This window comes from Lonchura striata, chromosome 16, assembly GCF_046129695.1.
Source record: "Lonchura striata isolate bLonStr1 chromosome 16, bLonStr1.mat, whole genome shotgun sequence".
Taxonomy (NCBI): domain Eukaryota; kingdom Metazoa; phylum Chordata; class Aves; order Passeriformes; family Estrildidae; genus Lonchura; species Lonchura striata.
This window is the reverse complement of record NC_134618.1, coordinates 17,455,239-17,478,367: the sequence shown is the minus strand read 5'-3', so window position 1 is coordinate 17,478,367 and position 23,129 is coordinate 17,455,239. Positions and strand designations below refer to the sequence as shown.

General features: G+C 43.2%; 1 protein-coding gene and 1 long non-coding RNA gene across 2 annotated transcripts in view; one reads left to right on the top strand and one right to left on the bottom strand.

The window, feature by feature from the left end:
- Window positions 1–427: 427 nt before the first annotated feature.
- KDM8 (lysine demethylase 8) lies at window positions 428–9,498 on the bottom strand. Its single transcript, XM_021543811.3, has 6 exons — window positions 8,813–9,498; window positions 7,384–7,516; window positions 6,475–6,516; window positions 5,577–5,726; window positions 1,390–1,482; window positions 428–1,301 (listed from the first exon to the last, which is right to left on the bottom strand). Exons 1-6 carry the CDS (start codon window positions 9,496–9,498, stop codon window positions 1,137–1,139), a joined length of 1,269 nt encoding a protein of 422 aa, XP_021399486.1. The 3' UTR covers window positions 428–1,136.
- Window positions 9,499–9,568: 70 nt separating this feature from the next.
- Window positions 9,569–23,129, top strand: part of LOC110477764 (uncharacterized) — a 33,801-nt gene continuing 20,240 nt past the window's right edge. Inside the window, exons 1-2 of the long non-coding RNA XR_004148921.2 lie at window positions 9,569–9,804; window positions 12,782–12,926. This is a non-coding gene — a long non-coding RNA (uncharacterized LOC110477764). The remainder of the gene's footprint in view (window positions 9,805–12,781; window positions 12,927–23,129) is intronic.

Here is a 23,129-nt window from a genome sequence, read left to right as displayed (position 1 = left end):
ACATTACCATACTGAGACTCTTTAGGTTTTTAGTCATGGCACTTCTGTCTCCAGTTTTAAGTAAGGATGCTTTTTTCTTTGAGTGACTTGGAAAGGAGCCAGGGACTGGCTATTGCCAAACACCAGACTAAAATGGCAGCATTTTTGTCCTTGGTAGAGATGTGTGACACAGCAGAAGAGCTGTGGCAGATGATGGTTAATCAAAGTATAATTACACTTCAGGTTATATAACTGCAATTAAACTGTGGATTAACTTCAGTTATGTTCTAGGCTTTAACAAGATGTTGTGGTTTAGAAATGGTACTTCCCAAATTAGCATTCCTACTAAAGTGCTCCAAACCATGAGATGCTTGCTCATTTCCTCCTCCCCCTACCTCTCCCCTCATGGACATGAGAATTGGGAGGTCCAAAAGATAAAGATCATGTGTTGCAATAAGAACAATTTACTGGTAACAGCAATGGAATAAGGAAATGAGCAGTAATAGCAACAATATCAATAACAGTGTACAAGAGAGACAAAAAATTCACACAAAAAGATTCACAAGATTCAGTCACTAAGAGACCAAGGAGGCCCTTCCTGCCCCAAGCCTGCAGCAGTGGCAGGCTGAGGTGGTACAAAATAACCTCTGGGTCTGTGCCATGCCCCTCCTGGCTACTGCAAAAATGAACCCTATCCTGGCCAGAACCAGGACATGAATAACTTTTTCCATGCAGGAGACTAGTACCTTGCTTGGTGTTAGCTTAATTTTTTAATGGTTGAACCTTCAGGTAGCACTATCTCTCTAGCTAACTCCAGGGTTTAGTGTTACTAAATCCAAGTAGAAGATAACACTGACCTGGTTATTCAGACAGAGACTCAGGCAGAGTCCCAGCAGTGCCTGTACAGAGGCTGTTTCTGATGGATGCACACACAGGACAATGACCAAACACACGGTCTTTAGGAGTTATTAGAAACATATACAAAAATGAAGTGACTACAATATCATCTTTCCACCTACCCCTTGTGACTACTTCTCCATGCTTTAACAAGAGTTTGTTGGGTTTTGGTTTTGCTCCATCTCAAACCTCTCCTGAGAAAGAGATGCTACTTCCCTGATTTTTGATTTCATTTCAGTGCTGCTGACTACATTTCAGAACTATGACCACCAGAAACTAACAGAGAAGCTGAGCTCAAGTGATCGCACATAGTGCCAATATTTAATTGGAATAAATAGAATCTGTCCAGGCATCAGAATGCAGGACTGAAATGCAGCCTTTGTGAAATTTGGAAACTTGACCAAGTCTGGATCTTCCACATCAACCTATAAAAAAACAATCATCAGAAGAATGTCTTTACTCAAATATGATTTGATAACATTAATAATATTAAAATTTCAGGCAACTATTTACCTGACTAGTGTTGTGAAGAATTTGGCTTTCATGGGGGTATAGGTTTTCTGAATCTTGTGGTGAATAGAGACGGATATACTTTCTTCCAAATACCTGTATATAATAAAATAAATGTTTTGCATTGGTCATTAACTGGCACATTACTGGAAGCTGTTGGCTATAGCTGGCATTTAACGGTAAAATATACCTGATTACAAGGAACATAATTATTGTTAGTAATAGACACTGCTATAATAAAAAGTCAAATCAGGATACTGGAATTCAAGTACCTCTTCCCTTGCAGCAGATAAGAATTTGAAATACCAATGGGAGGAAATGCCTTTAACCAGACTGCTTTCAATTCGAAGTTCAAGGCGCCCAATTTATACATCATTTTTGGGCTTTACGTAGCTAGAAATAGTAACTGAGAATAAGGAAGCTGAACCTTCATTGCTATTCACATCAACAGGTACTTGCACAGTGACTATTAAGCTTCCATATACCCCTCAAACTCTTATTTCTGTGTCATCATTAAACCAGTTCTTTCATTGGAGTGCTGAAATGCCATGAGAATTTGTGAGTGGCTTGGCTTCTCTGAATGCTACATGAACTCCAAATTTTTGGTGTCAAGAAGTGGCAGCATGAATGAGTCAAAGCTGAGTCCTACACTGATACCAGTGGAACAGAAGGTTTAGGGTCAAGATTCATACTGCTTGTGCCAGCATTCCAGATCACCACAAGACCTAGCCATTATACTTGTTGGGAATTGTCCTGTTACGGGTATTATGACTAATGCCAGCAGCCCTGAGTGGCTACCCAACCACTCCTAACCAATTTGCTTTTCCTCTATGTTAACATCCCTTCCCACATAATAGAACAGGATTTCCTGAAATCTTACCAACACCAAAGCTGTCATACTGACTATTTAGAGTTTGTTGCTTTCAAGGATATCACATAAATGTATTCTACAGACTGAACAAGTACCAAGTACTCCTGCCCTGTCCTACCCTTCACTATCACTGATTAAACTACTTAATCTATATAACTCTGTCTGTCCATGTGTTTTTAGGATGTCTTCCATACCCCAAAGGGATTAAGGATATTAATTAGCTCACTAAATAATCAAGTATTACATGGTATTTTTGGTGACATATGGAAGTGACAAAAATGCTGGTTATTGCTCCAACAGCATGTTCTCTAAATGCTTGATTTTTTTTTTTTTGGGACTGCCATCAGCTGTAAACACCTCCTTCCTTCACTTGCCTTACTGGATTAAGACCTTGTATATTATAAAATGGCAGGCACCAACTAATGGGCAATAGCCTGCATTGTGAGAACCCCGGGTTTGGTTTGGGTTCTCGTGTGGTGGTAGAGCTTCTCCTCCAACCCGTGTTCCCAAAGAAAAACTCCGCAGCCTCTTCTTGTTCGGTCTCAAGATGTTTTATTGCTAGTTATCTAACAGATTAGGTTCTCGGGCTGCGGCCCTTTGGTCAGCGGCCCAGGCAGAGAGGCACACACTCCTGACACCCTGACTGTCTGGTGTCTTCTTCTTCTCCCTCCCCGCCCAGGGCTGCTGCTATCTTTTATAAGATATATTACGTATAACATGTTTACAATTATTCCCCAATACCTATTACCTACGTTGCCAAGTGTTTTTCTATTCTAAACCAATCTGTGAGTGCCAACATCACCAAGAACATGGAGGCAAGGAAGAAGAAAGAAGAAGGATGGGTTCAGCCCACTTTCCTCCATCTTAGAACTTCTGACCCCCATGTACAAAGTAAAAACCCCCCTGTACATGCACTAAAACACCCCTGCACACTACCAAAAAATATTTCCCTCTACTTTGTGACTACACTTACTATACTATCTAGCACTTTGTGACTGATTGTTCCAGCTTCAAAGTTGGTAATTCATTCCATGGTTCAAACTCGAAATCACAGCTAAATCCAGCTGCCTGCTGGGGTCCAGACTGCATCTGACCAAGGCCTGGAACCTCTAAAAATGTCTGAGAGACATTTTGAGTTCCCACACTGCATCTCCAGAGACTGCTTTTCTCATTAATGGAAAAACTATGATCTCAGCACCAGCCAGGATAATTTCATTTTGTTACCTGCACTTGTGCCTCTCTGTACTCCACAGCCACATTTTAAATGGCATCACAAAGCGTGGTAATCACATATCCTCTGAACAGGGAGAGACACAGTTCTCCCAGGATTTTCCTGGGAAGCTGTGAGAAAGCTCAGAGAAATAATTAAAACAATTATCTCAATCTCTGCACCTGGCAGGCAATCTCTGATTGTCAAAGATCTTTACAAGTAGGAGTTGCCCCTTCTTGACCAATAGGTGAGAAAAGATTCCTAAAGGCCAATCAGGTCTTCAGTCCACCATTGTTTCTGTAAGAACTGTGGATTTCTAATAATAAAGTGCTTTTTCATGCCTTCTGATGATGGATTCTCTGTATCACCTTTTTCTGTCCCAGATACCCCTTCAGTGATAACAAAGTAGGGCAATTTCAATTGAAAACTGCCAGATTACAAAGACTCTTTTGCAACACTGGCACATAATCTCCCATTCTTTCAGGCAGAAGAAAACAAGTTCTGAGGTTTGTAAGGGAAGTATATTTTCCCAGTCCAACAGCTCCTATAAATTTTTCTTCCACCAAGAAAAAATCCCCTCAAGCTTTACATAGCATGAATAGTACAGTACTTTCAGAATGCAGCTGTATGTGTGTGCTCAGCAGGTAACACACAAAAGAAATACAATCCATACAAAGTTGCACTGCAGTTGTAAAAAACCATTCTAGGAAGGCCTGAATTAAGCCTCAGTTTCAAGTGAAAACATGGGGCAGCAAGATATAAATGGGACAGAGAAGCTAAGGCTCAACCCATAAAAAATCATCAGTAGAAAGTAATGTCACAATCCTGCTGGAAAAGTGTGAAAGTGTAAGCCTGGTTTTTATTTTTAAGAGTCTGATGGGAGAGCAATCTCCTTCAGTAAACAAAATAGGCTCGGAGTGACCAAAGATTCACAGTGGTCAACTGCTTGGATCCAGAAGAAACTCTCTGACCTGTTCAGTGCTTACCACAAAAGGCCCCAGTATTTTATTGGGTTATTCTGCACTAAAAGTCATCATCAAAAAGCCTACCAAGAGGAACTCAGCAGAAATGATGTCAAAGTACAAGTTTTAATTCCTATCTCACTGCATGCATGAATATTTTACTGGGTAACCTGAAACAGACTAAAGTATGCACCTAAGTCTACCTCAAAACTTTGCTTTCCAGATGTGCTGGCTTTGGCTGGGGTAGAACTAGTTTTCTTCCCAGTGGCTGGTATAGGACTGTGTTTTGGATTTGCACTGAGCACAGGGTTGATAATACAGAAATGTTTTTTGTTATTGCTGAACAGGGTTTACACAGACCTGAAGCTTTTCTGCTTATCATACTGCCATGTTGGCAAGGAAGTTGGGGGTGCCTGGGAAACTGGGAGGAGATACAACCAAGAAAGGTGACCCAAACTGACTGACCAAAGGATATTCCAGACTACATGACATCATGCTCAGTATATGGGGGAACAAGAAGAAGAAAGGGAGGATGTTTGGAGTGACAGTGTTAGTCCTCCCCATTAATTGTTAAGCATGATGGGCTCTACTCTCCTGGGAATGACTGAACATCTGCCTGCCCATAGGAAGCAGTCAAGTATTTCTTCATTTTGCTTTGCCTACGTGCACAGTTTTTGCTTATTAAACCTCAATCCACAAGTTTTCTGGCTTTTACTCTTCCCATTCTCTCTCTCATCTGCTGGTTGGGGGATGAGAAAGTGGCTGCATGAGGCTTGGGGATCGTGTGGGCTCAAACCACAAAACCGGAAAAAGAAACTTAGTACAACATGACAGGATCCAGATTCTTCCCAACTGTGTTACAAATTCCGTGTGACCTTGGAAAATCTGCTTCTTGTGATTTCTATCTATCATCTGTAAAACAAGGGTAAGTAATGGTCTCTCAATAAGCAACACTTGTGGTCTGTAAGATTACATTCACCATGAAGTTGCAGTAATGACAAATGCAATAAAGAAACAAAATAGTACCTGCATGTTCTCTATCCTTTGATTGTTCAAGTTGTGCTCCCCTTGTCTCTAACACACACACCATAAACATTTTCTCTAAGTATTGCATTAATGGCATATGTAGAGTAACTTGAATACATACCTGGGCTAAAAAATTTTGCTGGGGATCCTGATGAAGAGGTGAGATTGTGCCTCCTGGACCAAACCAGGCATTAATGGTGATGTCATCTTCTTCCCCTTCCCCCAGGCAGCAGTAGTCAGGGATACTGATATCTTCTTTCAGTTCTGGAATCTATTTCCACAAAGAGTATGTAAAAAGGGTATGTGCTGACTTGCCAAAATATGTAATTCATAGAACAGATGAGCAAGGCTGGATGCAAAGAAAACAAATGACTGACTGGTCCAGCAAGAGTAGGAGAAAAGTAGCTGACCTACTAGGAATCTGCAGGAAATGTTCTCAAACTTTCTGTTCTAGTGAGCAGACTCTGTTGGAAGGAGAAGTGGGAGAAAGAAAAGGGTTTCCTCATTCTTCAGAGACACTTTGCTTTTGCAGAAATCAGAGCCACCCACAAGAATGTTTGCTCTTCATGGAAAAGGAGCAGCTGATCTCTTCTATACTATGCTTGCTTCTCTGTGAAATTCTTTTTTATGTCTCCCACTAACATAAACTCTGGTAAACTGGAATGACATTTCAGACTGTGATAAACATACCAATGTTGAAAATTTTCCTGTCCAAATCTCTTCCCTGACTTACAAAAGGGGCTTTCCAGGTGATATCCCCCTAAGTATATGCTACATTGTACTGAAATAGCACTAGGATTGAATGTCTTCATCCCAAAAGGGTTTTGTTTCCATGTCTCGTAGCCAAATAGAACAAACTTCTCCCTCTGCTCCTTCAAATAATGGGAATAGAAACTTAAGAATTACTACGAATTCTCCAAATGCCCTTCAATCGACTACAGTCAACATCTTGAGAGACAACTTGTGCTACAAAAGGAAGACATGACTGTAGGAAGATTAAAACATTCACTCAGTTTTACCTGATCAAAAAGCTGGTGCTGGGCAAGGTATCCTACATTGTTCTGAAATGACAGCAGAGAAACAAAAATCATAGTAACATACAGGTAAGACAGTGGATTAATTTACTTAGAGGTGAATAGAATTTACTTAGAGTAAATTCCAGTGTCCTGTTCAGAGTACTATATATAATTATTTCAACAATATAAGGTGTCTTCAGATATAGCAACTTACAGCTCCATTGAAATTGTGAGAGTGTAGGTGTGTCTCTACAATGAATAAATTATCCAGCTTGAGTTACTGAAGGAAGCTGGGACTCCCTGTGGAGTCTTGACAGCTGACAATACGCTGCATCTTTCTAGCCAGACCCTGCTGGCACACAGACCAGTTCTCCTTCACGCTCTGGAACTACTTCCATACTCTATTCCGGGGTGCACCACAGAGCAATTTGCTATGGCACATAGTCCTTCCTGCCAGAAGGCCAGGAAACAGAAATTGGGGTTTGGGATCCTCACCTGTTAAAGGACATTCCAGACTTCGCTAATCAGCTTTGTATTTTTCTGCCTCATGGCTTGTAAATCCTAAATCTCACTAAGCAGCTTAATGAGAAAGAGGAACAACGCTGCTGGCTGAGGATCCCTTATTCTTAGATTCGACCAGTCAGGTTTTTGCTACATATGTATGTGTGTATATATTAATCAAAATCCAGCTACTGTACATTTAATTATAGGTAAAATTCAAACCTATCGTTGCTATAATTATTCCTAGCTTCACGTCTTAAAAATATGTCAAACCTTTTAATTCAGAACTGTGCTTACAGCACACCCCCTCCCTTGATATGACCTCTGAGTAGGTTTGTTGTAAGCAGAACTGTTGTCTTTACCAGTACCACGGTGCTGTGTTTGGAAATCAAACAAACAAGTGTAACAGACCTCATCCATGATATACTGGCTGATGAAGTCACTGACAGTCATGAGCTGCTGAGACCATTCCTCGTCTGTGTACCGAGCACCCAACTCCACTGGGACTGTGCGGCACCCTGCGACTTGACAGAAATAGTCCACACTGAAATAAAGAAAGTTCCATTACCTTCTATACTGCTCTTACTAATTTTGAATGTAAAACAATCAATCCAAATCAATCTTGTTGGGTAATAAAATTCTACTACCCTGAGTTTCTCCTGTCTAAACCAAACCAACCAGAATAAAAAGGCAGAATAAAAGACTGCAAGCAACAAGGAGATCAGCAGGCAGGTTTGTGTGGACATGACCCCACAACTGTCTGTTTTGTTTTGGTTTAAAAGCCTGTTTGCCCCAGTTGTTTTCTTCCAAACGAAGAAGATTTAAGCTGTTACTGTCTCTTGGGAAGGGATGGCCAATCTTTTTCTGCCTGCTGCTACATTTCATAAAATCTTGTATCTTTTACTCAGTAATATTAGATCAACTCTCTGTCAGCAGGTGCCAATAATACCAATTCCAATTGTAGCCAGAGGGGATGAGTTTGATGGGTGAAATACATCTCTCCATGGACAACTGTATTAATTAAACTGAGAAGTTAATCTTGTTAAGTGTCTAATCTTAACCAGTACAGTACCTTCCCTCAAAAATGAATAAAATCTCTATGACATAACAAGTGTGTGCACTCAGTTTTATCTTTGGTTGTTGAACTAAAGCAATTATTTAAACTAAGCATGAGTGATTTTTCCCCTTTTCTGGGGAATCATGACCTTCACCTCAAAAACACTTGATGCTCAATGTTGGAAATGTGGGCACCATTGTGTGCATTAACCAGGCAGCACAATGCTGTTACTCAGTCCTGCACAGTGGTGTCTGAAACTCAACACTCAAACACAACACTGGACAAACATCAGTGCTTGGACTTATGAATGAAAAAGTCAACCACGCTTACTCTTGGCTCTGAAATTCACTTTCCATTGCAGTAATTATTGGCAAGCTCCAAGGGGTAAAAAGCACTGATGTGTGTTCCTTGACACATCCACTGAGCTGTGAGTAGCCCAGTGGCACTTTGCAATGTGCACGTCTCGTGAGTTCCCAGGTGTTGCCATTGGGCTCCTGGGACGGCTGAAGGCTGGGACAGCAGAAGGTGGCCTTCACCCACGAAGAGTCAGAGGCTGGTCAAAGAGTCACCTTGGCCCCCAGACAGTCCTGCACTGAAAGCTATGAAGAGCTTCCCTCATCTATGAAGCAACTTCCACAGAGCAGTGGGACTGTGCTGCTAGCAAAATGCACTGTCCATGGTATCCTTTGCCTGTGGAGGTCTGCCGCTCTATCGAGCATCAAGATACCCAACACAGGGAACGATCGCGCCTTAACTTGGACAGGGAAGAAATTTACTTCTCACCTCCACTTCTTCATACAGGGCCAGTGGTCCATGACGCCCTCCAGGACCACAGGCCGCTGGGGAAGGAGGTAGTTGTCTCTGAAATGCTGGAGCGAAGGGCGGCGGAGGCGCGGAACGAGCTGCTCCGGCCGCAGGGCGGGCGGCGGCGCCAGCCGGGGGCTCGGGAGCGGCCGCTGCGCCTCAGCGGCGCCCGCAAGGGGGCGCGCGAGGCCGCCCGGGGCGCGCGCGCGGGGCAGGTGCGGCTGCAGCGCGCGCACCAGGCGCGCCAGGACGTTGTCCAGGATGGCGGCGCCCATCAGCAGGCCCAGGTCGCAGAGCCGCACGGCGCGCGCCAGCGGCCGGCCCGCGGCCACCTCGGCCAGCGTCCCGAAGAGGCAGCCGTAGGCGTACACCTGGCGCCAGCCCTTGCCGACCTCCCTCCATGGCCCCGCGTTCAGCTTCTCCCAAGAGTAGTCACGCAGGACGTCGCCGAGGCGCTCCAGCGCCGCTGCCGCTGCCGTCCCGGGCCGTCCCGCCGCGCCGTAGAGCAGCGCGCGGGCCCGCCGCAGCAGCGGCAGCACGCAGTCCTCCACCTCGCCGCTCAGCGCCAAGGTCAGCCCGTCCTCGGCGCGGGGCAGCAGCGCCCGCACCTCGGCCCACAGCGCCAGGCTGTCGTTCGCAGCCGCCGCACTGCCGGCCGCCGCCATGGCCGCGCCTGCGCCGACGGCCGCGAGGCAGCGCTGTCGGGCCGGCGGGGCTGAGGCGGGGCCGGGCGCGGGGCGGTGCCCGGAGGAGCCGGGAGCCGAGCTTCGGTCGCGCCGGCGAAGCTCGGATTTGTCGTTCTTACCTGTGACTTGACCAGCGAGTCAGCTGGAATTGAGTGACTGTGATGGGCGCTGCTTTCGCAGGAAAGGGGAGCCCGTAGACGCGGTGAAGGCCACGCTCTCCGGCCGTTCGCCGAGCGCCGGCGTGAGGAGGCGGCTGCCTGCGCTGGGGACAGCGGAGCGCAGGCGGTGAGTGCTGAGGGAAAAGGGAGATGCGCTCTTCCCAGCCGACCTTTTGTGCTGCAAAGAAACGTCTCTGCCCGGCGCTCGAGGAGCCCGAGCGGAGCCCGGCGCGGCCCTGAGCCCGTGTCCTCCCGCTGGCTCAGCTGCCTGGTGTTCATCTGCTCACAGGAGCGCTTTCTGCATGGAATATGCACAAAACTCTTCTTACTTTCTAACGTGCTGGACACGGCATCACTGAGCCCCAACTTGCTTTGATAATGTGACCTGAACGTTCTCAGGGCTTAATACTTGACTACAAAGGCAAAACAATATTTTATTTAAAATTCAGCAACTGAGGAATGTTTTAACATGGTGAACCAAACTAAACCACCATAACAAGAAATGAGGAATTTTTAGTTGCTAGTTAGGGTTGAAGTCTTTGGATTTGAGACAAATCCTAATTTACAGAAAAAGTTAAAATCCTTATTTTCTGTACTCAGATACCCGCTCTTCTTTGTTCCATGCTCAGTCACTAGTGCTTTCCAAAAAGGAAAAAAAAAAATTGATCTGAATCCTTCTGTTGCTGCTAGTGGTGGCTCTCCCCCGGCCCCCCAGCTGTCTCCTCGAAATTATCACTTCTGCTCTCACACTTCTCACACTTCAGGCTTGTGCATTGCTTATCATGCTGGCCTGTCTGTTGCCTGTCTTCTGACTGCCTTTCTCTTGGCATCTTAAATTCCTTCTGTGACAGTGTGATTTTAGCACCTTCATTCAGTATTTTCTCCTTAACTGCTAAATGTTAATATATGCTGCTGTAGGAAAAAGTATTTAAGTGGCAAGGAGATTTTCTTGTTAAACCCTATGTTCATTATTTGCAATTTAGGATGCTAGCAAGTGTTGTTAGTCTTGTGTCTGTGGGCTGCCCACTTTTTATAACCATTTACATTGACATTTATTTGCATTTAGTTAAGTAATAGTTTTTGCAGTTTAAATATGAATAATATTTTCATTAGTTTCATTTTGAAGATTAGGATTTTTTTTCTGGAATTTCAAACAACAACAAGGTCTGAACAAGTAATCTCCAGCACAGCAGTGAGGCATTGAGGCCATGATGAGCTTTATCAGTTTCACTTCAGGTGATTTTAGTTTTTGAGTATTCAGGGAGGCTCTGTGAGCGTACATTGGAAGACAATTATTTCTAGTCAGTTTTGGTGCAATAGTTTGAATTCTGATACAGCATTGATAGCCTTGAATCACAGAATCAACTAGGTTGGAAAAGACCTTTGAGATCATCAAGTCAAAGCTGAGACCTAACACCACCTTGTCACCTGGACCACTTCCAGTCTTCTTAAACACCTCCAGGGATGGTCACCCCACTACCTCTGTGGACAGCCCATTCCAATACCCTATCACTCCTGTGAAGAACTTCTTCCTAATGTCCAGCCTAAAACTTGTAGTGCATCTTAAGACTGTGTCCTCTTGTTCTGTCAGTGGTTGCCTGGAAGAAGAGACCTACCCCACCTGGCTACAAATTCCATTCAGGGAGTTGTCGTTGCAGTTAAAGGGGCTGTATATCTGCTGAGCTAATAAAGCTCAGGTCTTAGGGTGTGTACTGAGTCTTGTGTGTTTGGCCTCTTGGAGGAAAATCCACTAAAATCTCATAATATCATGCTGCATCTTAATAACTTGGTTGAAATTGTCCTCATTGAGGGAAAAAAACCCAACAGATTTGCAAATGCTGAATTGGGAAGTTTAGCTCTCAGAGCAGTTAACCTTGCAATAATGCATGCTAGTTTTGAAATGCCTGTAAGCTACTGCAGATGTTTTGTGTGAGCTGCCTGACCAAGGAAGTGGATGACTTCAGTGCTAGACATTTCCATTTTAGGTCAAGAAGAGAGAATTTAATTCCTGCTGCCAAAGAACAAAGATTACTGTCATGTGTCTAACCTGCAGAAATTGATGGGAAAAAGAGTTCCATGGATTATGCCACAATACTGAAACTTGTTTTTATCAGAAGTAAAAATTTTTTAAGATTGTGGAAAGCAGACTGCCTAACCTTGTAGAAAATGTTCCCTAAGGCATAGAAGAAAACTTGGTTCCCTGCTGCTTCCTGATTTACAGTCTGTGCTTTTTGTTCTCTTTTGTATTCTGTGTATTTTTAAATATGCTTCAGCCATCTCTTTTTCTCCTTGCATGGACTTTCAGAAAGAAGTTATCTATTTAAAAAAACCAAATGAACAGGCACACAATTAAGGGAGATAATGCCATCTGTATACAGATAAAACTATCTGTATTTCTCTCCTATTTACAGTGATAGATTCCAGGACCCACAGTTGATGTTACCTTATGTGCTACTGGTGAAAAAGTGATTAGTTACACCAAGTATAAAAAATACACTCTATGTCTTAGTTTGCATTTGTCTTCATTGAAAAGCATATTGGCCAGAGAGTATTTGCCCTGTCTAGAATTTAATTTTTTTAAAAAAATTATTTATAGGAGTATTCTCCTTTATAGCAGTCTTTACTCATTTGCTGATTAGAGTTGATGAACAAAGTCCTGTGATTTGTTTTTGAATTTTATTAAAGTTACATCAAGACACTTGCTTAGTGGTTCGCCACTTAAGTCCAAAGTAGGATGTTTGTATTAGGTGGATCAGTTTTTAAAATGACACCATCTGCTTGCTTGTACATATTTATTTGATTCTTCCCTAGGCGAATGTAGCTGAAGTCTGGTGAGGAATAGCCAGTTTGAATTAGCAGATAGAGAAAGCATTTTTTTGTTCTATGAAGGAGTGTGAGGCCAGGAGTAATAAAAACTAAGTAGATGCCCCAAATATCTAAACACAAGTCAGTATGTGTAAATTGCTTGCAGTGGTGAATGGTGAAGTCATCTCAGATGGGTTGCCTTGTCTGGAGTTCTTGTTAAAGATTAAACCTTCTTCAGTGCAAAATCATGTCTAGCAATCCAGAGCCCAACAAGTAACACTGAAGATTTTCTTTCTCAGGACTCCAGGATGCTGCTCAGCTCCTCAAGAATGCCATATCCCTTTTGGCAGCCTGGCACTCTGGATTTTATACCCTCCTTAAAGGGAGGATGGCAAGAAGATGAAGCCAGGCTCTTCTCAGTGATGCCCAGCAATAGGAAAAGAGGTAAGGCACAGAAACTGATGCATAGGAAGTTTCACCTGACCCTGAGGAACAGCTCCTTCACTGTGTGGATGAGATGTCCTGAACAGATTGCCTGGAGTGGGTGTGGAAAGTCCCTCACTGGAGATATTCCAGAATGTACGGCACACGATCCTGTGTCAGGTACTCTGGGATGACTCTGTTTGAGCAGGGGGGTTGGACCAGATGGCCCACTGTGGTCCCTTCCAACCTGTACCATTCTGAAATTCTGTACCATGGAAGGTGATCTGTTGCCGTGTTTCCAGGGCTTTTGGAATGCCTGGGCATTCACCAGCCATCGCAGCAGGTAAGTGCCTGTCAGTGTTGGCAGTGTCCAGGAGCAGGGATGAAGTGGGGACAGGCTGATAATGCTGCTGCCACCAGTGCTTAGGCTGTTTTTGCTTCCAGGAGTGGTTGACTGGTACCTTCTATGAGCAGTATACACAATATACTCACTTAACATTGCCCCTGTGCCCTCCCCACCCATGCAAAATAAGGTAAAAATGGAACCTAAATGGGAATATAAATTGATGACTGCTATGAAAGCCATAGATGGCTTTTATTTGCCTTTACAGGAAATGATTATCTCCTCTTCTGCAAGAACAAAAGTGTGAACACATAAGACTAAAGATTTTGGATGTCTTTCCAGGTTGCTTTTTCTGTTCCTCTGAACAAGAGATGAATGATTCTGATTAAAATATGTACAGAATTAATTATTAAGCAAAAGTTTCCTCAGATGAGCAAGGTCTTCCTGATGGAGAGTAACACAGCCCTATATTTTCATTGTGTCTTGGAGTTGAGTGTAGATGTGCCGTGACAGTGTAATGATGGATATATCTTTATCAACCTGTTCCCTGAACTGTTTTTATCACTGCCATCTGCTTGGCCGAGAGTGGCAGCTGCCAGGTCTCACAAATAGTGCTGTCATGTACTTTCATGTAGAACAACATATTGTAATTTCCCTGATATTACTAGATGAAATAACTTTAAGTGAGATAAGGTGACATTTTGCATGGCACTTTGGAATGTGTCTCATTGCTTTGGGTATAGGACACACAGTGTTCTTTCTGGAGCAAGCTATATCAGCACACCCAGTTCTACTTTCAGAAATCACTGGAAAATACTTATTTTACAAAAACATTACATAACATCCATCTGGGACATATGTGTCTGCTGAGATGCAACTGAGGCAGTATTGCTTACACATGTAGCCTTAGTTACCTTTGCTGAATGGAAATTATGTAAGTTAGACTATTTTAAAGTTCTTTTTCCTTATATCAACTTGAATCCCTTTCATATTTGCAAATAAGCTCCTTCAACATTAAAGAAAACATAAAATCTTTACAGCTGTCATGAATGACTGTTTTAAGGTTGCTTAAAGAATCACCGGAGAAGGTATCAGAAAAAGCATGTTTAATATGAAAGCGGAAGCATGAAAAAGTTTGTTCACAAGGTTACTACTACTTGGTTTAAGAACTAGAAAAAGCAAACTAAAGTCTAAAATCAATCTAAATCCAGATTCAACTCCAGAATTATCTGTGTGAAGGCTGGGGAGTGGACAGGGAAAAAGGGAAAGGGTAGAAAATGACAAGGATAAAAGGAATAAGGAGGACCCTCCTTCTGAGTCACAGGGTTCAGAATGGACCTCTCTGCTAAACTGAGCTAAACTGGGCCTAAACATAATGAACAGTTTACACCCAAAGGTTTAACATCTCTTAAATTTAACAACACTTAATTCACAGCTCAAGTTGAACAATTTAACAAAATATTAACATTTACTATAGGGCAACCAGGCCTAATTTACTTACAAATCTAAACTTAAAAATTTAAGAGAGCAACATTTACAGTACATTTTATGTATCATATTCACATTTGCATGCACAGTGACCTAAACGCCTTGTACAGGGTATATTCCTGTGAAAAATTCCCCTCTAATTCAGTGAAGGATTCACACTAGATGCCTTTGCATCTTCTCAACAGGCAAAGGGTTGAACCTTGAGGAGTGGAGGCATCAGCCCAGGATCTATCTTGTCATTCAACAGTGATTGTCTGAAAATAGCAAACGAGAATTCACTGGCTCTGAGGGGCCCCACTCAAAAGGAGGTCACTGGTTGCAGCCTGCTGCAGTCCAGGAGAATTCAAAGGGTCTCATTCAGGACCATTGTTTATAGGGTCGCAAGAGAGCAGGCTTCAGTCACAGTAATTTTTCATCCTGGCTGCAATTTGCATTGGTAACTTCCTTTGACATTTTGGTAACAAAAATGTTGTTCCACTCAGGTTGTTATTCAGGCAAGAAAAATAAGTTTCCAAGGCTGTTTGTTAAAAACAGGAGCTCATTAGACAGCCCCACTTCCTGGGAACAGACACTGTTTCTGCTAAGCTCAAGAGGAGCTTGGCGCAGGTGCTGTTTGATAAGGCCAAAGTCTAGCCAGCATTTCTTGGATCATCCTGCGGCCCAAGAAGGAATGGAGCAGATACACTACCACAAGAACAAACCTTTAAAACAATCTTTATAGTTTCAGGTGCAAAGGAAACTGAATTGGATATTTCTTATTGCTAATGAGCATTAATGAGAAACAGCCTTTCTCATGAGGCAGAAAACCCTGTTGTGATGAAGAAGGTAGAATATGTATTCCTGATTCTTCTATCATTTTCTTATTCAAGTGCCATAGTGTCAAGTGTCAACTGCTGAACAGCTGATTGGCAGCCTGAAGGTCTGAGGCACAGAGACAGTTGGCTTGTAGTCAGCTTGTTTGGAACACTGCTGCAGGTAGAAAGATTTCCTGACAGGAGTGTGGAAGGAAGTGATGGCACAGATCCTTTATGTTTTTCTGTTTTGTCTGAACGGATGTGTGGCTTTGGCACTTCATTGCTAGCGAGGTAGAGGCCATTGGAATTGTGAACAATGTTCTCCCAATGGCAAACAGAGGGCCAGGTCAGAGGAAAGTCTCTCGGCATTTAGGTGATGTTGTACACTCTGGAAATGTAAGGCTTACCTGTCATTCCACTAGTGCATTTCAAGATCTGATGATGCAGGCTCCTGCCATTGTACTGATCTTGAGCGCACATGAGATTCCTTTTTTGTGCTAAGGGCTGGGACATGTAATTTTCATTAGCCACACTTTATAAACATTTATGTACTTTAAGAGGAAGAATATTTATACATATATATATAAACATTTTTGCCTTCCTCCCAAGCTTTCAAAAATCTCATTTAAAACTTGTGTTTGATTCACCCTCTGGACTACAGCTATAAATACTGCATGAATTTGTTTTGTGCTCTAAGTATACACATTTAGCTGTGTTCCTAAATCACATTCTTATTAATGAGCATAGTTGCTGCACACCACAATTGTTGGTTGTATTGTCTCTTGTTTCTGTGTATGCTTTTGAAAGATATTTTAAAGTCTTTGTTGGAGTTTGCATGTGCTTTAAAAATTAAATTTAGTCTGTGATTTTATTACACTTTTAATTTAATTTATCTTAACTGGTACTTTCAAGCTGTGAACCAGCTGTTGACTTTGAAAAAAAGATTGTTCAATTTGAAAGGAGCATTTTAAAGCTTAATGTAATGGCTGTAAGTAATCACTACAGCAATTATATTCTCTGGTGTTGTGCGTCACTATAGTAATATTGGAGGCTATAAGAAAATTCAGGAAAGAAACCCATCAAATTCATATGTCTCCGTTTTGTCTGCAATGCCCAGCATCTGTCTGTTCTGTGTAGCTTGGTGTCCCTGCTTGAATTGTCAGAAAATCAGAAGTTTCGCTTTGTTGTGGCCCCATGTTTGCCCAGCAGCAATCAAGGGCTCTTGGCTGTGCTCTCCTTGGACCGGAGATGGGTTTTGATTTTTCTGATGTGGGCAGATGGTAGATATGCTGCTTTGCTACCTCCTCCTGATTCATTTGAAGATGTGTGGAATTTTGGGGTTGATTTTTCTTGAGCAGCTATGTACCCACCATGCCTGATGCTTGTGATAGCAGAGCTCCTCACAAAGCATACAGAGAGTCTGACCAGGATGGGAGATCTTGGTATCCTGTAAGGTCAGGCCATGCTCTCACTGTGCTCTGGAAAGCATGGTAAGGAGAATTAATAGAAAGGGGTGTGTTTTCATGCATGTTCTGAGTAGGAACATCCTCCATTTATTTGTGAGTAACTCTCCAGACAGGCTGGAGCTTTTGGGGATGAGAATTTTCTGGATCACTGCAGTGAGGATAAGGGAAGAAGCATTCCTTCATGTTGTAGTAGTCTATGAAAATGCTGTGCAGCTTCCTCTGCCCTGGAGATTCTCTCCATCATGATTTTTAAAGGAATGTAATACGCATCACTGTGGAAATAACTATATTTCCCAACGAGTCACCCAGCCATATTTTACACACAGCTTGCGTTTGAGAACTGTGGACAACACTACTGCTCCAAAAAGGCAGTAGGTGCAGGACTTAAGCTGTCTCTGCTTTTCACAGAATCCCAGAATGGCTGGGCTGGGAAGGGGCCTCTGCAGATCACCTAGTCCAACCCACTTCTAAAGCAGGTCCACCTAGAGCTGGTATTTTTGCCAGCATGTGTTGCAGAGCAGGTTCAAGTCACCTGCCTAGCTACCATCAGTTCCTGTTTACAGCTCTGTGAAGCTTAGCTTCAGCAACATACTAAACCTTTCCTAAATTTAATTTGTAGCAAGATCCTTCAGAATATGTATCTAATGACAGCAAGATCTGAGCTGATGCAGTACAGTGACAATAACAGGAAGGACCAGTATGCAGGGTGAAGGGGACATTGTGAACTTTGGATGAATGGGAGACTAAGCTTACTACTGAGGCATAATTACAGATGTTTGGTTGCCATGGCTTTTAAGAAAGAATAGAATATGCATCTGGAAGTGAGTTTTGCAATGGCACTTGTAGTAGATGGTATTTGTGATTACAACTGGGGTGATCCTCTGCTAAGAGGTAGCTGTGCCTTGGCATGGGAACACCCTGCTGGAACGTACATTGCTGTAAAATGAAAAAATGAGATTCTCACAATAACAAAGGCACAACTGTCTGTGTTGGCAGTGTGCATTTGTGGGACATCCCCAGCAAAAGGAGTTTCAGTGTAGTTTCCCATTTCTCCACCTGTGTGTAGTGCAGAGCAAAGCAAAAGCTACAGATCCAAGTGTGCTTCAGAAATCAGGCATGTCCCTTCTGGACACATGTCCCAGAAGCTGGGGTAGTAATCACAGAGGTCACAAAGGGACAGATACAGAATCCTCATTGTGACAAAGCCAATATGACATGTGAATTACACTGTATTTTGTGCATGTATGTGTGTGTATAAATGAGGTACTTAAAGGAAGTAACTGCTGGGATGGAGACAGACATGAAGTGGTGTGTTCTGGAAAGTTAAAAGTTTAGCCAGCATACCAAGGTATTTCTTAATATAGCGGAATGAAATTACTTTGAGTGCAGCAAATGAGACACATAAAGTGTAATGCCCTGTAAAATCACAAAGAGCCACTTCCAACAGATGGAAAAAGCAACTTTCATACAAAACCAAAAATTGATAGACTCTGCCTTTGATAATCCAAGTACCAGCTTACACTTTACAGTATCCATTACTGGCTGTGAAATGTATTTTGGTAGTTAAATGCACTTGCTAGTTTGTCACTATATAGAATTTAAAACTTTGAATTCTGTGTTCTGCTGTTTTCTTCACTATGAGAAACTAAAAAAAACCTCTGATAAATAGCTTTAAAGTCCCACATGCTGTTTTACTCTCCTGTCTGCTGCACCAGTGTGGCCGTTCTTAGTGTGGAACCCCTGGGCTTGAAGCTGGTTTTAGGAGTCCCCATGGTAGGGATGTCAGGAGGCATAAGGGAACATGTATGAGGAGCCTATGGCCAATGGCAGAGCTTTAGGCTGGCACCCTGGAACCAGGGAGCTTTTCTGCACCCTTAGAGAAGCAACATCATAATGTAAGTGGGATGTGAGTGCTCACCTTGCCTCACCCATTCTGACCATCTTGCTATGTCCACAGAGGACTGGGGCACCTCTCCCAGCTGTCCTGTGCTATGAGTAACTGACCTGATGTAATCCAGTTTAGAGAACTAGGAAGTGATGAGCAGAAGGAAGAATAATCTTTATTTGGTGTAGACAGTCAAAAGTACAGAGGTGATTGTTAAGTGATAAATGAGACCTTATATGGCAATACTTAAATGGAAAAGCTGGCATAGCACTGAGTCATAAGAGTAAATAGCATGATAGTTCTTAGAGAAGCAACAAAACACGTAACAGGACTGTGTCCTTACCTAAATTCTCAGTGTTGTGCACCTTGAATACTCTGTGCAGTGCTGTTCCCCCATTTCAGAAAGCAAAGAACTGAACTAGAAAATGTTAGCCAAGACAGATAAAGCTAATAACAGATCTGGAATGGTTTCTTTATGAGGAGAGCTCTGCCTTGGAAAAGAGACACTTAAATGGAATATATGTGTATAAAATCATGTGGAATAGTAAGGATGAGGAAGGTATGACTGTTCACTGTCTCTATTGAAGGGCCTGGAGGTGGAGGGAAGGACATGAAAATACATGAGTCAAACTTGAAGAAAAAAATCAAAAGGGAAGTGCTTCTTCACACTATGCATACTGGAGCTGTGGAACTCCTTGTGTCAGGATGTTGTAGGTGCTAAAAGTTTCAAAAATTAAAGCAAAAATTGTGGAATTGAAATCCATCAGTGAATATTAATCACCAAAGCCCCACCACATTTTCTCTTGGGAATTTTTCAAATTGTATGTGCATCACTGGAGATTGGGAACATGCTGCTATGTGTTTTTCTATTTCTTACGTTCTTTGCTAGACATTCTTGTTCTGTCTGTTGCCAGAAGCAGGATATTGAGCTGAATGGACTTCAGATTTGAAGCCATGTGGCTACTCTTACATGTCTATGTTATCCTCAACTTGAGACGTTCCAGGGAAGCTATGTATGATGCAGATTTACACTTAGGGACAGTATTTTTTACTGTTGCTTTATTTGCCTCTAAAATTTTCCTCTGGCTCATCAGAGATAACTGCAGTCCTAAGCTGTGGTGTGTTTAATTCTTGCAGTGATATTGCCAGCAATGGAAGTCAGGTCTAAAGTTGGGAGACAAGTGCTGTGTTGCATGGATGTCACAGATGGGCAGGCAAGGCCCTGATCCAGTGGTGTTGTGGTGATTGATTGGGGTGAAGGAAGAAAGGGGAAGAAGAGGTTCAGTTGGCATCTAGGATCCATTCAGAGTTCTCTGTGCGATGGTCAGTTAAGGGCTTGGGAATGTTCATGGAGACTCCTGTGCAGTGGATGGTGATCAAGTAACATGCATGTATATGTTCGTGGGAGGGGCAAGCAGCCTGCTAGTATGGAGAAACTGAGACAGGAGATTGTGGATAGATGGAAATTGGTATTGGATTAAGCAGGTGTCATTCCAGTCTCCACCATTCCCACTGCGTTGCACACTTGGTTGTTTACTATATAGCATAAAAGTCCTTTGTATGAGTTCAGGGCTACCTCTTGCTGCATGTCTGTGTTACTGTCAGGATGGAGCCAGCTCCCCAGCTGTTCCTCTGCAGGAAGCTTTCCATTTACATGCCACAGAAATAACTCCTGTGACATTAATTAATCACAGTTTACATGGTAATAACCCTTTTTTTATGGGTAAATAATGCGTATCCCCTGCTGGAGTGGGGGTTCTGCTGGTTCCAACATTTGATTATTACATAATCTTCTTCCCATTAAGTGATCAGTGAGACCAGAGGAAACTAACAGTAGTGGGAATAATTAGCTGTGTTGTGTTTGGGGCATGGGCTTACCTCCTTTGTGCTCATTCAGAAGTCCATACAGTTAAGGAGAATGCAGGTTTTCTTGGTGCTGCCAAGCAAGTGCCACAGAATTTTGGGTTGGCACCATGATGTTGTGCAGAGGGGCCTGGCTAGTTCTTAATCATGAGGAGCTTTATTCCAGAGAAGTTCTGTGCAAACAAGGCTGCTCAGCCCCTGGTACCTGCCTGAGTCTATTCCCTTTCCTCACTGCATGTCTGCTGAGAGCTGCATGAGAGGGTGCCAGGGTTTGCTGGGTGACAGAGCTTTGTTCAGTCTCTTCTCCTATAAGACAGGCTCAGTGCTGGTCCAGGCAGTCATGAATGTATCACTTTCCTGTGTGTGTGAGGAGTGTCATTGTCACCCAGTGCTTCTGACAGGGAAAGGCAAAGAGGCTTGCCCAGGGCTGCTCAGTGTGTCTGCAGCAGAGCAGTCAGGGCTGCAAGTCTGCTCCTAGGAGGGACCAGCCCCACACTGCTGCATGCAGGCAGGCCCTTCTGCTGAACAGTGGTTCGGGAGCCATCCTACCCCCACAGGTGTGGTTGATGGCCTCTGGAGAGGTGGTATGCCAACCTGACTAGCAGCCACATATGTGATCACAGCATGCATAAGGAGAGCTATTCTGAAGTGAATGGTGTCTGAATGGTGTCTGTGTGGGAAGTGCCTGCTCAGGAGCACACTCTGGTCCCTGCGCTCTGATTACCCTAAGCACCACTGTATTTTTCCTGGTTTATGTTTCCTTTTCCTCCCTTGACTTTACTGCTTTTGCTTTCTTTGACTTTGGATTCTCTTGTAATAACCACTTTAATCTACAACGTTGCCACTTGCTTGCCTGCCCCAACTTCTGGCCGCCTTTAGGGCCAGTGCTGGTAACAAGTCAAGGGCCCTCTCAGCTGCAAGGTTCCTGCAGAAATAACTTCCTAACTAAATAACAGGCAAATTGGATATTGGAAAAGAACTTTAAATAACCTCTGAATTCCTAGGGAACTACATCTTACATCTCTGTTAGGGACAAATGGGTTCAACATAAGTAATGATCCTCTGAAGTGAAAAATAAAGAAACATTGTTCATGAGCCTCTGTGGACTAGAATGAGAACAGACTTTCATGAGAAAAGCAAAATGCAAAGATGTACCTGGGTGATGAGAGCAAAAGAATTAAACATCATTGGACTATAAACATAATCTCTGACATGTGCCACAGCTTGCCTCCAGGTAGCTGCTTTGGATATGATTGCTCTAGCTTTTTCTTCTTGTGCCATGGGAAGAAGCTAAAGGCCCTTTACTGTGGCACCATTCCTGGCAGCCCTTTGTGGCAAATGCCAGACCATGACCTTCCCAGATGGAATTGCATCTTTCAAACACAGTCTTGTGCTGAATTCTAGCTCTTCAATGAAACATAACTAGCTGGAATTCTCTCAATGACTTTGTGTTTTTCCCCATACTGATGTAATGCTAAAATCCTCCTTGTTCCAACTTCAGATGATTCATTTCATTTTGGTTGCTATCTCTCTGCTGTTTGATACTTGTCCTTTTCCCCTTTTTGAGCTTATGACTGGACAAGCCCCTTTTAGTTCTGGGAAACATATTCCTGTTAGTGGGTGGACCAATTTCTTTGTTTTGCTTTCTGAGCTATAAAGTTATCTATTGCAACAGGATGGTGCCAGTGTTTTGAGTCTGTGACTGTGATTGAGCAGTGGAACTCACTGTGGTGGCAGTGTGATGGCATGTGCTATGGAGAAATCCCCATTTGTCTGCATAAGGATGTGAAGCAGGGAGTATGGGTTTTGCTATCTTTAATCTCCATCCAGCTGTTTGCTCCACCAGGTGTATGCAGTGGGTGTTGCTACTGCCACTAATGCAGCGCCTGCTCTTTTGTCTCCCTTTGCATTTCCTGAGCGTGTGTTTGTCCCAAAGAAAGGCTTATTCTCGCTCCTTGAGCTTCAGCTGAAGACAAGCATGTTTAGTGCTGTACACAAGGCCCTTCCTTTTGAGAAGCTCTTTAGCTTTTACAAAAATGAAATTCTTTGTGTGCCTGTTTATGCAAAGCTGCCCAGCACTCCCTGTGCAGGCTGTGCTCGGCTCCTGAGGAGGGCAGCATAGGTTAGCTGATGCTCCTTGCCTGGAATTCTGCTTTACATTCCAGCCATGTTTAAGGCAGAGCTAGCAAAACGTAAAACAGCACTGAAGAAATTGGTAGTAAAACTCTTGGCTCTGTGATGAGATGCCTCGGCTGAGCAGAGTGGTCCCCACTCCTATTCTTACAGGAGAAATTGCCTGTTCTTAGTGGTTGTGCTGCCTGCTGCAGACTGACACCAGTGTCTGGTACTGGGGGACCTGCCTGCAGGCTGGTCTCACACTGCTCC

What these genes read in the sequence shown, in the direction of transcription:
- KDM8 (XM_021543811.3), bottom strand. Translation starts at nt 9,498, where the DNA reads ATGGCGGCGGCCGGCAGTGCGGCGGCTGCGAACGACAGCCTGGCGCTG. An exon ending in CCCTGTATGAAGAAGTGGAG is followed by an intron (nt 7,517 to 8,812) that starts GTGAGAAGTAAA and finishes TCTTTATTTCAG; the next exon opens with TGTGGACTATTTCTGTCAAG. An exon ending in AGCACCAGCTTTTTGATCAG is followed by an intron (nt 5,727 to 6,474) that starts GTAAAACTGAGT and finishes TTGTGGAAATAG; the next exon opens with ATTCCAGAACTGAAAGAAGA.